The sequence below is a fragment of the Anolis sagrei genome, chromosome 7, assembly GCF_037176765.1.
Source record: "Anolis sagrei isolate rAnoSag1 chromosome 7, rAnoSag1.mat, whole genome shotgun sequence".
Classification (NCBI taxonomy): domain Eukaryota; kingdom Metazoa; phylum Chordata; class Lepidosauria; order Squamata; family Dactyloidae; genus Anolis; species Anolis sagrei.
The window spans coordinates 4,900,999-4,917,574 of NC_090027.1; the positions used below are offsets into that span (position 1 = coordinate 4,900,999).

Below are 16,576 nucleotides of genomic sequence, written 5' to 3' on the forward strand. Positions count from 1 at the left end.
GGAAGCCGGAAATGAAAGGAGAGGCCTCTGCCTTTGTTTGTGTTTGTCTGTCTCATTGTATATAATTATAAAGACACTGAATGTTTGCCTAGGTATGTAAATGCTGTAATCCAAGCACCTCCCCAGAGCCAGAGATGAACACCGCCTCCAGAAGCCGGAAATGAAAGGAGAAGCCGCTGCCTTTGTTTGTGTTTGTCTGTCTCATTGTATATAATTGTAAAGGCAGTGAATGTTTGCCTAGGTATGTAAATGCTGTAATTCAAGCACCTCCCCAGAGCCAGAGATGAGCATCACCTCCAGAAGCCGGAAATGAAAGGAGAAGCCTCTGCCTTTGTTTGTGTTTGTCTGTCTCATTGTATATAATTGTAAAAGCACTGGATGTTTGCCTATGTATGTAAATGCTATAATTCAAGTACCTCCCCAGAGCCAGAGATGAGCACCGCCTCTGGAAGCCGGAAATGAAAGGAGAAGCCTCTGCCTTTGTTTATGTTTGTCTGTCTCATTGTATATAATTGTAAAAGCACTGGATGTTTGCCTATATATGTAAATGCTATAATCCAAGTACCTCCCCAGAGCCAGAGATGAACACCGCCTCCAGAAGCCGGAAATGAAAGGAGAAGCCTCTGCCTTTGTTTGTGTTTGTCTGTCTCATTGTATATAATTGTAAAGGCACTGAATGTTTGCCTATGTATGTAAATGCTGTAATCCAAGCACCTCCCCAGAACCAGAGATAAGCACCACCTCTGGAAGCCGGAAATGAAAGGAGAAGCCTCTGCCTTTGTTTGTGTTTGTCTGTCTCATTGTATATAATTGTAAAGACATTGAATGTTTGCCTATGTATATAAACGCTGTAATCTAAGCACCTCCGCAGAGCCAGAGATGAGCTCCACCTCCAGAAGCCGGAAATGAAAGGAGAAGCCTCTGCCTTTGTTTGTGTTTGTTTGTCTCATTGTATATAATTGTAAAAGCACTGGATGTTTGCCTATATATGTAAATGCTATAATCCAAGCACCTCCCCAAAGCCAGAGATGAGCACAGCCTCCAGAAGCCAGAAATGAAAGGAGAAGCCTCTGCCTTTGTTTGTATTTGTCTGTCTCATTGTATATAAATGTAAAGACATTGAATGTTTGCCTATGTATGTAAATACTACAATCCAAGCACCTCCCCAGAGCCAGAGATGAGCATCGCCTCCAGAAGCCGGAAATGAAAGGAGTAGCCTCTGCCTTTGTTTGTGTATGTCTGTCTCATTGTATATAATTGTAAATGCACTGAATGTTTGCCTGTGTATGTAAATGCTGTAATCCAAGCACCTCCCCACAGCCAGAGATGAGCACAGCCTTCGGAAGACAGAAAAGTGAAGCCTCTGCCTTTGTTTGTGTTTGTCTGTCTCATTATATATAATTGTAAAGACATTGAATGTTTGCCTATGTATGTAAATGTTGTAATCCAAGCACTTCCCCAGAGCCAGAGATGAGCATCGCCTCCAGAAGCCGGAAATGAAAGCAGAAGCCTCTGCCTTTGTTTGTGTTTGTCTGTCTCATTATATATAATTGTAAAGACATTGAATGTTTGCCTGTGTATGTAAATGTTGTAATCCAAGCACCTCCCCAGAGCCAGAGATGAGCATCGCCTCCAGAAGCCGGAAATGAAAGGAGAAGCCTCTGCCTTTGTTTGTGTTTGTCTGTCTCATTATATATAATTGTAAAGACATTGAATGTTTGCCTGTGTATGTAAATGTTGTAATCCAAGCACTTCCCCAGAGCCAGAGATGAGCATCGCCTCCATAAGCCGGAAATGAAAGGAGAAGCCGCTGCCTTTGTTTGTGTTTGTCTGTCTCATTGTATATAATTGTAAAGGCACTGAATGTTTGCCTATGTATGTAAATGCTGTAATCCAACACCTCCCGAGAGCCAGAGATGAGCATCGCCTCCAGAAGCCGGAAATGAAAGGAGAAGCCTTTGCCTTTGTTTTTGTTTGTCTGTCTCATTATATATAATTGTAAAAGCACTGGATGTTTGCCTATATATGTAAATGCTGTGATTTGCTCTGAGTCCTGTAGGGGAGAAGGGCAGAATATAAATAAGTGTATTATTATTATTATTATTATTATTATTATTATTATTATTTGTCATAACTGGTGCTGAAGAAGAAAATAGGAGGAAGACAGAAAAACCAGGACACTTTAAAAGCAGCTGAAAAAGTGGGACACCAGAGGATCAAGAGCTTGATTCGACCTCTTTCCTTATGTTCAAAACTTTCTCTTACTTGTAAACTTTGGCGTTGAACTTCTTCTCACTGGGAAATCCAAACATGCCGCAGATGACGCGAGAATTCTTCTGGGTCCAGAATGCATCACAGATCTGCTTCCAGACGCCTCCGACTTTCACTTCCACTTGACCCTCGCTGACCGGCATGCGCTTGCCGAAGTAACGCAGGATGGGCCGCAGCCGAGCATCTTCCACTCGGATGTTCATATTCTGAAAAGAAGAGACAGAGGTAATTTTCAACGGTAAGCAAACAGTATTTTGCCACCCCCTCCCCTACAACCAATCACTGATACATATTTTCTGTTCGTTGGGGGAGTTCAGTGTGCCATATTTGGTTCAATTCTATCATTGGTGGAGTTCAGAATGCTCTTTGATTGTAGGTGAACTATACATCCCAGTAACTACAATTCGCATATGTCAAGGTCTATTTATTTATTATTATTTTATTTATTATTTATTTACCGTATTTGTATACTGCCTTTCTCAGCCTATCAGTGACTCAAGGCGGTTTCCAACAAAACAGTATACACAGTATCACAGAGCAATTTAAAAACATTACAATTACATAAGCCACAACAGCAATAAAAACAACATCATTAGCATCTCCTTATTGTCAAGCATTGTCCAGTTCCATCGTCAATCGTCCATTTCCTATATCATTTATCCATATCCGTTACTCTGTGATTGAGAACGCTTGCTCAAACAGCCATGTTTTGACTTGCTTCTGAAACTTGAGGAGGGAGGGAGCAGATCTAATCTCTCTAGGGAGGGCGTTCCATAGCTGGGGGGCCACCGCTGAGAAGGCCCTGTCTCTCGTCCCTACCAAACGTGCTTGTGACAAAGGCGGGACTGAAAGCAGGGCCTCCCCAGATGATCTGAAAGTCCTCACTGGTTCATAAGGGGAGATACATTCGGACAGGTAAGTTGGGCTAGAACCATTTAGGGCTTTATAGGCTAAGACCAGCACTTTGAATTGGGCCTGGTAGCAAACCGGCAACCAGTGGAGCTGACGCAACAGGGGGGTTGTATGCCCCCTGAGAGCCGCTCCTGTTAGCAATCTGGCTGCCGTTTGTTGGACTAGTTGAAGCTTCCGGGCTGTCTTCAAAGGCAACCCCACGTAGAGCGCATTGCAGTAGTCTATACGGCAGTGGTTCTCAAACTTCCTAATGCCGCGACCCCTTAGTACAGGTCCTCAGGTTGTGGTGACCCCCAACCATCATGTTATTTTCGTTGCTACCTCACAACTGTAATTTTGCTACTGTTATGATTCATAATCTAAATATCTGATATGCAGGATGTATTTTCAGTCACTGGAACAAATTTGGCACAAATACCCAATATGCCCAAATTTGAATACTGGTGAGGTTGGGGGTGATTGATTTTGTCATTTGGTAATGCTGGAGTTGCTGGGATTTATAGTTCACCTAAAATCAAAGAGCCTTCTGAACTCCACCAATGGTGGAATTAAATCAAACTTGGCACACAGAATTCCCATGACTAAGAGAAAATACTGGGAAGATTTGGTGGACATTGACCTTGAGTTTTTTGGAGTTGTAGTTCACCTACTTGCAGAGAACACTGTGGACTCAAGCAATGATGGATCTGGATCAAACTTGGCACAAATACCCAATATGCCCAAATGTGAACACTGGTAGAGTTTGGAGAAAATAGACCTTGTCATTTGGGAGTTGTAATTGTTGGGATTTATAGTTCACCCACAATGAAATAGCATTCTGAACCCCACCGATAGAATTGGACCAAACTTTCCACACAGAACCCCCATGACCAACAGAAAATACTATGTTTTCTGATGGTCTTTGGTGACCCCTCTGACACCCCCTCGCGACCTCCATGGGGGTCCCGACCCCCAGGTTGAGAAACACTGCTATACGGGATGTAACCAAAGCGTGTACTACCATGGCCAAGTCAGACTTCCTCAAGAGTGCCCCTGGGCAAAATCAACTGTACCGCAAATGCTTACTTTGCGTAATGGGTTGAGCCACCCCTGAGAAGGGACATAACAGAGTAGACATGAGTTTGCCAACTGAAGTATTCCTGGGCTACATTTGTCGATTTCTTGCTGAACTACAAGTTTTATTATGCTCAGCATTGGGCTTTCCTTGCTAGAGCTAACAGAAACAGGATGGTAAATCTACACTGTAGGACTAAAGCACTTTGACACCACTTCAACTGCTATTGTTCCATGCTACGGAATCATGGGAGACATAGGTTTTACAAGGCCTTTGACTTTTCCGACTAAGAGTGTACGTTCCCCGAATCCCCACCAAACTACAAATTCCAAGATTCCACAGCACTGAGCCGTGGAAAATCAAGTGGTGTCAAAGTGCATTAATTTTGCAGTGTAGATCAGTGTTTCTCAACCTTCCTAACACCACGACCCCTTGATACATTTCCTCATGTTGTAGTGACCCCCAACCATAACATTATTTTCGTTGCTACTTCATAACTGTAATTACACCTACAATCAAATTACACCTACAATCAAAATTTTGCTACTGCTATGAATCGTAATGTAACTATCTGATATGCAGGATGTATTGTCATACACTGGGCCAAATTTGGCACAAATTCCCAATATGCCCAAATTTGAATATTGTTGGGGTTAGGGGGATTGATTTTGTAATTTTGGGAGAACCATCAAACTGTGATGGATCTGGACCAAACTTGGCATGAATCCTCAATGTGGACACTGGTGGAGTTTGGGGGAATTAGACCTTGACATTTGGGAGTTGTAGTTGCAGGGATTTATAGTTCACCTACAATCAAAGAGCATTCTGAACTCCACCAATAATGGAATTGAACCAAACTTGGCACACAGAACTCCCATGACCAACAGAAAATACCAGAAGGGTTTGGCAGGCATTGACCTTGTGTTTTGGAGTTGTAGTTCCTACATCCAGAGAGCACTGTGGACTCTAACAATGATGGATCTGGACCCAAATTTGGCACAAATACTCGATATGTCCAAATAAGTGGACACTGGTGGAGTTTTGGGAAAATAGACCTTGACATTCGGGAGTTGTAGTTGGAGGGATTTATAGTTCACCTACAATCAAAGAGCATTCTGAACTCCACCAGTGATTGAACCAAACTTGGCACACAGAACTCCCATGAGCAACAGAAAGTACTGGAATGGATTGATGGCATTAGCCTTGAGTTTGGGAGTTGTAGTCCCTACATCCAGACAGCACTATGGACTCAAACAATGATGGATCTGGACCCAAACTTGGCACAAATCCTCAATATGTCCAAATATGTGGACACTGGTGGAGTTTTGGGAAAATAGACCTTGACATTCGGGAGTTGTAGTTGCAGGGATTTATAGTTCACCTACAATCAAAGAGCATTCTGAACTCCACCAGTGATGGAATTGAACCAAACTTGCCACACAGAACTCCCATGACCAACAGAAAATACCAGAAGGGTTTGGCGGGCATTGACCTCGAGTTTTGGAGTTGTAGTTCACCAACGTCCAGACAGCACTATGGATTCAAACAATGATGGATCTGGACCAAACTTGGCAGAAATACTCAATATGTCCAAATGTGAACACTGGTGGAGTTTGGGGAAAACAGACCTTGACATTTGGGAGTTGTAGTAGCTGGGATTTATAGTTCATCTTCATTCAAAGAGCATCCTGAACGTCACCAATGATAGAATTGAGCCGAACTTCCCACACAGAAACCCCATGACCAACAGAAAATATTGTGTTTTCTGATTGTCTTTGGTGACCCCTCTGACACCCCCTTGCGACCCCCCCCCCCCCACAGGGGTCCCGACTCCAGGGTTGAGAAACACTGGTGTAGATGGACGTGAAGTCCTACATCCTCCATGCCTGAACAAATGGGCTTTTGGGGACTTCCGTACTCATTTCAATGAATGCATCCTTCTGCATTGGAAGAGCCTGTGTTTCCCTTATAACTGAAGAGGTGGGATATGAGTCATACAAAGGGGCTTTCACATTTTGCAGACCAAAAGTGTTGCAACAGATGGGAATTTTAAAAACTTCTTGGCAGCTAAAAGTTAGGGAGGTCGGAGAGAAAGAGAGAGAAAAGAAATAAGCTACCGGAGGTTTAGATTACATTTTCGAAAGAACTTGTTTCCTCTTATGAAATAAAAAAAATGACATAGCTCTTTCATCATTACCTCACCGCCATGGAATTCCCCCCTTTCCACTCATAAATGTAATATTTCTGAAGGTGGAAAAGAGAGTTTGCTAGAAACTTGTGTTAGAAATCAGCATAATTTGTAGCTTACGACAATTGGTTTTCCTGGGTTGTTGTAGGTTTTTTTGGACTATATGGCCATGGTCTAGAGGCATTCTCTCCTGACGTTTCACCTGCATCTATGGAAAGCATCCTCAGAGGTAGTGAGGTCTGTTGGAACTAGGAAAATGGGTTTATATATCTGTGGAATGATCAGGGTGAGACAAAGAATTCTTGTCTGCTGGAGCTAGGTGTGAATGTTTCAACTGACCACCTTGATTAGCATTTGATTGCCTGGCAGTGCCTGGAGCAATCTTTTGTTGAGAGGTGATTAGATGTCCTTGTTTGTTTCCTCTCTGCTGTTGTGCTGTTGTAATTTTAGAGTTTATTAAAACCATGAAAATGAACAAAATCTGGCTACCAGTATTAAAAAAACTCTAAAATTACAACAGCACAACAACAGAGAGGAAACAAACAAGGACATCTAATCACCTCTCAACAAAAGTTTGCTCCAGGCACTGTCAGGCCATTATATGCTAATCAAGGTGGTCAGTTGAAACATTCACACCTAGCTCCAGCAGACAAGAGTCCTTTGTCTCACCTGGTCATTCCACAGATATATAAACTCTTTTTCCTAGTTCCAACAGACCTCACTACCTCTGAGGATGCTTGCCATAGATGCAGGCGAAACGTCAGGAGAGAATGCCTCTCTAGACCATTCCAATGAATCATTTGGGTCACAGAGTTGTGCCTCTGTTTGTAGTCTCTCTGTGTGATTTTCTTGCAGCAGCTGAGGATATGATCCATGGTTTCATCAGCTTCATTGCACAGTAATACTTCTTCTTCTTCTTCTTCTTCTTCTTCTTCTTATTATTATTCATCTGACTTCCCTCTCTTAAATAAGACTCAAAGCTGCTCGCAACACTAAGAACAATACAGGTCACAATGTAAAGCCTACAATGTATGAGCGTTAAAATGGAATGAAATATATAATTGTTGAAAACAAATAATTACAATTATGTAAAACCATTAAAAACTGCTAAATTATTATTATTACTAGCCGTCCCCTGCCACGCGTTGCTGTGGCCCACGTGGGGATTCTGCGTGGGAGGTTTGGGCCAGTTCAGTCATTGGTGGGGTTCAGAATGCTCTGTGATTGTAGGTGTACTATAAATCCCAGCAACTACAACTCCCAAATGTCAAGATTCTATTTTTCCCAAACTCCACCAGTGTTCACATTTGGGCATATGGAGTATTCGTGTAGAGTTAGGTCCAGATCCATCAATGTTTGATTCCACAGTGATCTCTGGACATAGGTGAACTACAACTCCAAAACCAAAGGGCACTTCACACCAAATCCTTCCAGTATTTTCTGTTAGTCACGGGAGGACTGTGTGCCAAGTTTGGTTCAATTCCATCACTGGTGGGGTTCAGAATGCTCTTTGATTGTAGGTGAACTATAAATCCCAGCAACTACAACTCCCAAATGTCAAGATTCTATTTTCCCCAAACTCCACCAATGTTCACATTGGGGCATATGGAGTATCCGTGTAGAGTTAGGTCCAGATCCATCAATGTTTGATTCCACAGTGATCTCTGGACATAGGTGAACTACAACTTCTAAATTCAATGTCCATGCCCACCAAATCCTTATAGTGTTTTCTGTTGGTTATGGGACTCCTGTGTGCCAAGTTTGGTTCAATTCCATCGTTGGTGGAGTTCGGAATACTCTTTGATTGTAAATGAACTATAAATCCCAGCAACTACAACTCCCAAATGACAAAAGCAATGAAGGACATACATTGGGTTGTTAGGTGTCTTGTGTCCAAATTTGGTGTCAATTCGTCCAGTGGTTTTTGAGTTCTGTTAATCCCACAAACGAATATTACATTTTTATTTATATAGATTATCATCATCATCATCATCATCATCATCATCATTATCATCATCAAAATAGGCTTTTAAACCTAGTTCGGCAACGCAATGACCAAAATCCTGTTCTTAGGACCTCATTACATGGAAACTATGGGGCTGCATTCTGCTTTTCGTTCAGTAACCGGAGCTCTTTGGAGTTTATGTCTATGTTGCACGTTCCATGATAGGTTTCCCAGCATGTGCAGACGACACATGGAAATTGGGAGGGGAAATAACCCACATCTTTTTGCCTTTGCTAAGCTTATCGCAGTGTAAATGAGTCATGTGCGAGCCGCTCTAAATGTTTGCACCATATGCTTCTACCATAAAAGCCTTTGCTTTGCTTTCCCACAAGCAGAAACATAAATAACAAGCTATCAGCCCGGCCGAACATTGTGGCCACGGAGTTCAGATGTTTCTTTCCAGGGATTCTGGAATAAACAGGGGCATTAAAATGCTGCAACTGTTTCCAGACTGAACTTCTTACTGTTTGTTTTTTCCATATTGTTTTCCCATTTGGAAACCATGGGAATATGAAGCTCGGTGGAATATAGGGAACAAAAAAGGTGTGCCCTGGGGAAGACAAATCACTAATCCACTTTGCTACATTAATGGAGGCCTGGGTAACAACGGAAAAATTTGTTTCTAAAATCGATTCGTTTTTTGGGGTTTTTTGCGTTTCGTTATTTAAAATAATTACAAAATTTTCCTTTTAAAAAGTTCGATATTTACGAAGTTTCGTAAATGTGAAAAAATTACAAAACATTAACGAATCGATTTCCGAAACAATAACGAATCGATTCGTTAATGGCGGACACGGCCGCGAAATACGCTAAAAAACCTCCAAAAACTTCTGAAGCTTCCCTCTCCCTCTGTTGTTGACTGTTGGTGTGATATTATAATTTTTTTTTCACTAATTAAACAAAAAACTTGCCCCAGACATGCGGAAATAATAACGAAACGACCTCAGAACAATAACGAAACGAATACAATAACGAAATACGAAGCATTTACAAAACGTGTTTAAAAATTCGTTTTTTAAAAAAATTGCTCCAGAATGGTTCGTTATCGTTTTGTAATTAAAAAAATTAACGAATTATTAACGAATTACGAATTAACGAAACGAAACCGCCCAGCCCTAATGGAAACGATGGTTTGGAGCTCCAGAAGCATGAATCTGCTCCCTTCCATTTGGAAGAGAGCAAACTAGAGAGCCCTTGAAGAACAGGTAGAATCCTAGAATCAAAAAGTTGGAAGAGACCTCCTGGGCCATCCAGTCCAACCCCATTCGGCCAAGAAGCAGGAATATTGCATTCAAATCACCCCTGACAGATGGCCATCCAGCCTCTGATTCAAAGCCTCCAAAGAAGGAGCCTCCACCACACTCTGGGGCAGAGAGTTCCACTGCTGAACGGCTCTCACAGTCAGGAAGTTCTGGCCCTGCTTACCTCTCCAAACGCATCTCCACCTATGAACCGACCAGAACATTAAGATCGTCTGGGGAGGCCCTGCTCTCGATCCCGTCTGCGTCACAGGCGCGGTTGGCGGGGACGAGAGCCAGGGCCTTCTCAGTGGTGGCCCCTCGGCTATGGAATGCCCTACCGGCAGACATCAGACAGGCACCTTCGCTGCTGACGTTTCGGAGAATGGTTAAGACCTGGCTTTATGAACAAGCGTTTGGTTAAGCAGTGCAACCAATCATAGGAAGACGGTAAATGGAACATAGGAATGGCACAAGGATTATGAGAACGGATCTGATTTCAACTGAAGCGCTATGTTATGTCTGTTTTGTTGATCTGTCTTGTTGATTGTTAACTGTTGTGGATTGATGTTGTTGATCCTGTTTGTTGCATTGTTATGTTTTAATTGCACTGACACTGTTTGATAATTGTACCATGTAAACCGCATTGAGTCGCCTGTTAAGGGCTGAAAAATGCGGTATAGAAATAAAGCAAATAAAATAAATAAATAAATAAGTTCTTCCTCATGTTCACATGGAATCTCCACTCTTGTAGTTTGAAGGCATTGTTCCATTGCATCCTAGTCTCCAAGGAAGCAAAAAACATGTTCGCTCCCTCCTCCCTGTGGCTTCCTCTCACATATTTATACATGGCTATCATATCTCCTCTCAGCCTTCTCTTCTTCGGGCTAAACATGTCTAGCTCTTTAAGCCGCTCCTCATAGGGCTTGTTCTCCAGACCAGTCGCCCTCCTCTGGACACATTCCAGCTTGTCATTATCTCTCTTGAATTGGTGGCCAGAATTGGACACAATATTCCAGGTGTGGTCTAACCAAAGCGGAATAGAGCATGGGGAACATGACTTCCCTGGATCTAGACACTCGGCTCCTATTGATGCAGGCCAAAATCCCATTGGCTTTTTTTGCCGCCACATCGCATTCCTGGCTCATGTTTAACTTCCTGTCCACAAGGACTCCAAGATCTTTTCCACACGTCCTGCTCTCGAGCCAGGCCTCATCGTCCCCCATTCTGTATCTTTGCATTTCGTTTTTCCTGCCAAAGTGGAGTATCTTGCATTTGTCCCTGCTGAACTTCATTTTGTTAGTTTGGGCCCATCTCTCTAATCTGTCAAGATCGTTTTGAATCCTGCTCCTGGTAATAATGCACTTAATTTATACTCTGCTCTGTCTCCCTGAGGGGACTCAGAATGGATTACAGTATACTATACACACACGGGCAAACATTCAATGCCTTTTATACAGTGAACAATGACATACAATACACAAACAAAGGCAAAGGTTTCCCTTTCCATCTCTGGCGTCTGGAGGCAATGCTCAACTCTGGCCATGGGGAGCGGCTCTTGCTCCATTTTTCCATGCTGAGGAGCCTGTTGTTCGTAGATTCTCCTGGTCATGCTTTGCTGGCATGGCTGCATGGGCACCGTGCAGGTACAGCTGAACCAGGAGCTCCAATTTTGTTTGCTTTGCATTGAATGTTTGTTGTAGTCCTAAGTTTCAGGGACTCTGCAGATAGGTGGCTTCTTTTGGCTGCAATCATAGGGCAAGCCACCTGTCAATTATAGTTAGGTTCCCTGGTCCCGCCCCCTTTTTGGGTTTTGGAGGGAATAAGAGCCAGTTTGGGTTCAGTCCACACAGAGAAGCCTTTCATGCAGGACATAATGCCAAGAGCTCCTGTAGAAAGCTTCGTCTTCTACGGCTTGGCTGGGGAAATATACAGTCCACAGCTTGGCCGAGGTTATACAGCCCTACATCTTTGCTGAAGGACTTCAGTCAGCCATCACTGAAACCTGAACTCCTTTTTCCCTGGAAGTCTACAAAGCTCTGCTTGGTAAGGGTTGCTCATGGAAGCCAGACACAGTTGGTACTGGGTGCAGGGGCTCCATGCCAACAGAGGCAAAGACAGACTGCCCAGATTAGAAGTTAAGGATTTCCCCGTTAGTTACAGTTATGAAGATAGTGCCTGTTCCCAGTGAACAAGATTGAGAGAGAGCCAATAGACTGTTAAGAAAGCCTTAAAGTACCTGTTTGTTTTCATTAATAAAGAACATTGTTGAACCTTTAAGCAATCTAAAGACTCTGTTTTAAGGAAATCCAAAGGCCTTTAATCTGAGGCAGCCCCAGCATCCCGTTGGGCACACAGAATTTATGTCCTGTCTACAGTTTTTAACGGCGCTCCATGCAGACATGACCTTGGAGGTGTCTACGGACAACGCTGGCTCTTCGGCTTAGAAATGGAAATGAGCACCACACCCCAGAGTCAGACATGACTGGACTTAATGTCAGGGGACTACCTTTACCTTTACCTACAGTTTTAGTCTTTGGTGACCCCTCTGAAACCCCCTTGTGCCCCCCCCCAGGGGTCCTGACCCCCAGGTTGAGAAGCGCTTAACGATAATATATCTTGTTGGGTGTGGATAAACGAAACCAGATACCAGTCCTGTGGATACGGGGGCAAGAGGAGGTCGAACTGTATATTGTCATTTCCTCCACTTCTCAATGTCCTTATTTAGTTCAGTGATCAGTCACCTTCGTACATAGCAACATCAGAGTTCTTTTTCCTAAAAGTTTCTAAAGAAGGGAGGAATCTCGTCTGGTTTGTGCATCACATGAAAAAAAAAACCTTCCTTTGTTCTTATTATATTCATCATGTGTTGGCTAAGGAATCATATGGCCAGTTCCTTAAGAAATATATCCTACTTTTTATCCTTGGAGGGTATTCCAGCCTGCTAATGGTTTTACCAAGTCAGCAGAATGCAACATTTTGAGACCAGCCAGACAGGAGAGCTGGCTTGTTCCCTTTTCTCCTCCGTTCCCCTCTTAATATTTCTCCAGACTCACAGCTTGCAGGCCTTTAATAGCTCAATATATCTGCTTGCGTAATGTTACATAGGCTCAAAACGAATCTGTAAAAGATGCCTAAGGATTGCTTTGCCAGACTCAAGGCTGTTTTTCTGCACTGGAAAATAATAATATGCTGATGATCGTGCCATTACTGCTCAAGCAGAAAGCTTTGAGATGGTTGAACAGAAGCTCTCCAAAGCTCTAGGTGCCCTTACTGCCTATTACAGGGAAAACCAGCTGATCCCTAATCCATCTAAAACACAGACATGTGCTTTCCATCTCAAGAACAGACAAGCATCCCGAGCTCTGAGGATTATTACCTGGGAAGGAAGGAATCCCACTGGAGCATTGCACTGCACCCAAATTCCTGGGAGTCACTCTGGACCGTGCTCTGACCTACAAGAAGCACTGCCTGAACATCAAGCAAAAAGTGGGTGCTAGAAACAATATCATACGAAAGCTGACTGGCACAACCTGGGGATCACAACCAGACACAGTGAAGACATCCGCTCTTGCGCTATGCTACTCTGCTGCTGAGTATGCATGCCCAGTGTGGAACACACCTCACCATGCTAAAACAGTGGATGTGGCTCTTAATGAGACATGCCGCATTATCACGGGGTGTCTGCGCCCTACACCACTGGAGAAATTACACTGCTTAGCCGGTATTGCACCACCTGACATCCGCCGGGAAATAGCAGCCAAAAGTGAAAGGACCAAGGCAGAGACATCTCCAGCTCATCCCTTGTTTGGGCATCAGCCAGCACGCCAACGACTTAAATCAAGAAATAGTTTTCTAAGATCTACAGAGACACTCGCTGGAACACCTCAGCAAGCGAGAGTCCAAAAGTGGCAGGCTCAAACCCAGAACCTCAATCAATGGCTGATACCAAATGAGAGACTCCCCCCTGGGCACACAGAAGACTGGGCGACTTGGAAGGCGCTGAACAGACTGCGCTCTGGCACCATGAGATGCAGAGCCAACCTCAAGAAATGGGGCCACAAAGTGGAATCCACGACATGCGAGTGGGGAGAAGAGCAAACCACTGACCACCTGCTGCAATGCAACCTGAGCCCTGCCACATGCACAAGGGAGGACCTTCTTGCGGCAACACCAGAGGCACTCCAAGGGGACAGATACTGCTCAAAGGACATTTAATCAACTACCAAGCTTGCAAACTCTGTGTCTTTTGTATGTTTGTTTGTTTGTTCTGTCAAAAATGTAATACAACTGTTCGGTTGCCTGACACGATAAATAAATTAATTAACATTTTTATCAAGAAAAGAGATTCAGAAAAAAATGTTATTGTATACCTTGTATAGAAAGAAGAAAGAAAAAAAAAGAAGAAAAATAAAATAAAAAGTAATAATAATAATAATAATAATAATAATAATCCATATAAATAAAAATGAAGTGATGGGATTAACATAACTCAGAAACCACTGGACGAATTGACACCAAATTTGGACACAAGACACCTAACAACCCAATGTACGTCTTTCACTCAAAACATTGATTTTGTCATTTGGGAGTTGTAGTTGCTGGGATTTATAGTTTGCCTACAATCAAAGAGCGTTCTGAACCCCACCAATGACTGAATTGAACCAAACTTGGCACACAGTTCTCTCATGACTAACAGAAAATACTGGAAGGGTTTGGTGGGCATTTACCTTGAGTTTGGGAGTTGTCGTTCACCTACATCCAGAGAGCACTATGGATTCAAACAATGATGGATCTGGGCCAAACTTGGCACGAATATTCCATATGCCCTAAGAATGAAGAACTTCTGCTGCTACTATAGCCTGAAACGTTTATATTTTTCCCTTTTGTATCTATCTAGCTTTGGTCTTAGCAGCTATAACCCTCCAGCTGATGGTCCTTTAACCTTTCATCCGACCCTAAACACACTTTTTTTCGCAGCTATCGAGCCAAGTGTGTGCTACCGGCAGCAGATGGGTCCTTGGAGAGGAATTTTTGGAAAGGAATCCCAGTGATGGTGGTAAATGCATACACCCACTCAATGACATCATTGGAAAACCAGCCAGAAACTGGCTGGGATGGATATGACCCAAGAGAGATGTTTCCACCACAGATAAATATTTGCTGAATCCCTAAACATGATTCAGCAAAGGAGACGCTCCGGAGACAAAAGCATAGCTCACAGCAGAAATATCTTTCCCTAAAGCAGTGTTTCTCAACCTGGGAGTTGAGACCCCTGGGGGGGGGGGGTTGCAAGGGGGGTTTCAGAGGGGTCGCCAAAGACCAGAAAACATAGTATTTTCTGTTGGTCATGGGAGTTCTGTATGGGAAGTTTGGCCCCATTCAATCATCGATGGGGTTCATAATGCTCTTCAATTGTAGATGAAATATAAATCTCAAGTGTCAAGTCTCTTTCCCCCAAACTACCAGAGTTTACATTTGGGCATATTGAGTATTCCTGCCAACTTTGGTTCAGAGTCGGGGGTTTTTTGGTTTTTTGGGGGGTTTTTTGCAGTTATAGAGCCAAGGCAGAGGAACGAGAGACCAGATTGCCAATATCCGCTGGATAATGGAGAAAGGCAGGGAGTTTCAGAAAAACATCTATTTTTTCTTCATTGACTACTCTAAAGCCTTTGACTGTGTGGATCATCATAAATTGTGGCAAGTTCTTACTGGGATGGGCATCCCAAGCCCCCTTCCCTCTCTCCTGAGGAATCTGTACAAGGACCAAGGAGCAACAGTCAGAACTGACCACGGAACAACAGACTGGTTCAAGATTGGGAAAGGCGTACGGCAAGGCTGCATCCTCTCACCCAACCTTTTAACTTGTATGCAGAACACATCATGTGAGGATGTGCGGGGCTTGAGGAATGCAAAGCTGGGGTGAAAATGGCTGGAAGAAACATGAACCTCAGATATGCAGATGACACCACTCTGATGGCCGAAAGCGAGGAGGAGCTGAGGAGCCTTCTAATCAAGGTGAAAGGAGAAAGCGCAAAAGCCGGGTTGCAGCTAAACATCAAAAAAACCAAGATCATGGCAACAAGAATGATTGACAACTGGAAAATAGAGGGAGAAACCATGGAGGCCGTGACAGGGTTTGTATTTCTAGGTGGGAAGATGAGTGCAGATGCAGACTGTGGCCAGGAAATCAGGAGACGCTTCTTTCTTGGGAGGAGAGCAATGTCCAGTCTCGATAAAATAGTAAAGAGTAGAGACATCAGACTGGCAACAAAGATCCATTGCCTAGTCAAAGCCATGGTCTTCCCTGTAGTCACCTACGGATGTGAGAGCTGGACCATAAGGAAGGCTGAGCGAAGGAAGATCGATGCTTTTGAGCTGTGGTGTTGGAGGAAAGTTCTGAGAGTGCCTTGGACTGCGAGAAGATCCAACCAGTCCATCCTCCAGGAAATAAAGCCCGACTGCTCACTGGAGGGAAAGATACTAGAGGCAAAGTTGAAGTCCTTTGGCCACATCATGAGGAGACAGGAAAGCCTAGAGAAGACAATTATGCTGGGGAAAGTGGAAGGCAAAAGGAAGAGGGGCCGACCAAGGGCAAGATGGATGGATGGCATCCTTGAAGTGACTGGGCTGACCTTGAAGGAGCTGGGGGTGGTGACGGCCGACAGGGAGCTCTGGCGTGGACTGGTCCATGAGGTCACAAAGAGTCCGAGACGACTGAACGAATGAACAACAACAGAGCCAAGTGTGTGCTACCAGCAGCAGATGGGTCCTTGGAGAGGAATCTTTGGAGAGGAATCCCAGTGATGGTTGCAAATGTATACACCCACTCAATGACATCATGGAGGTAGGTGAACTACAACTCCCAAACTCAAGGTCAATGCCCATCAAACCCTTCCAGTATTTTC

At 43.7% G+C, this 16,576-nt stretch overlaps 1 protein-coding gene across 1 annotated transcript in view; it reads right to left on the reverse strand.

The window, feature by feature from the left end:
- Positions 1 to 16,576, reverse strand: part of LOXL2 (lysyl oxidase like 2) — a 104,636-nt gene that overhangs the window by 55,936 nt on the left and 32,124 nt on the right. The window contains exon 4 of the mRNA XM_060787451.2: positions 2,266 to 2,477. Within this exon, the coding sequence (XP_060643434.2) occupies positions 2,266 to 2,477 (212 nt within the window). The remainder of the gene's footprint in view (positions 1 to 2,265; positions 2,478 to 16,576) is intronic.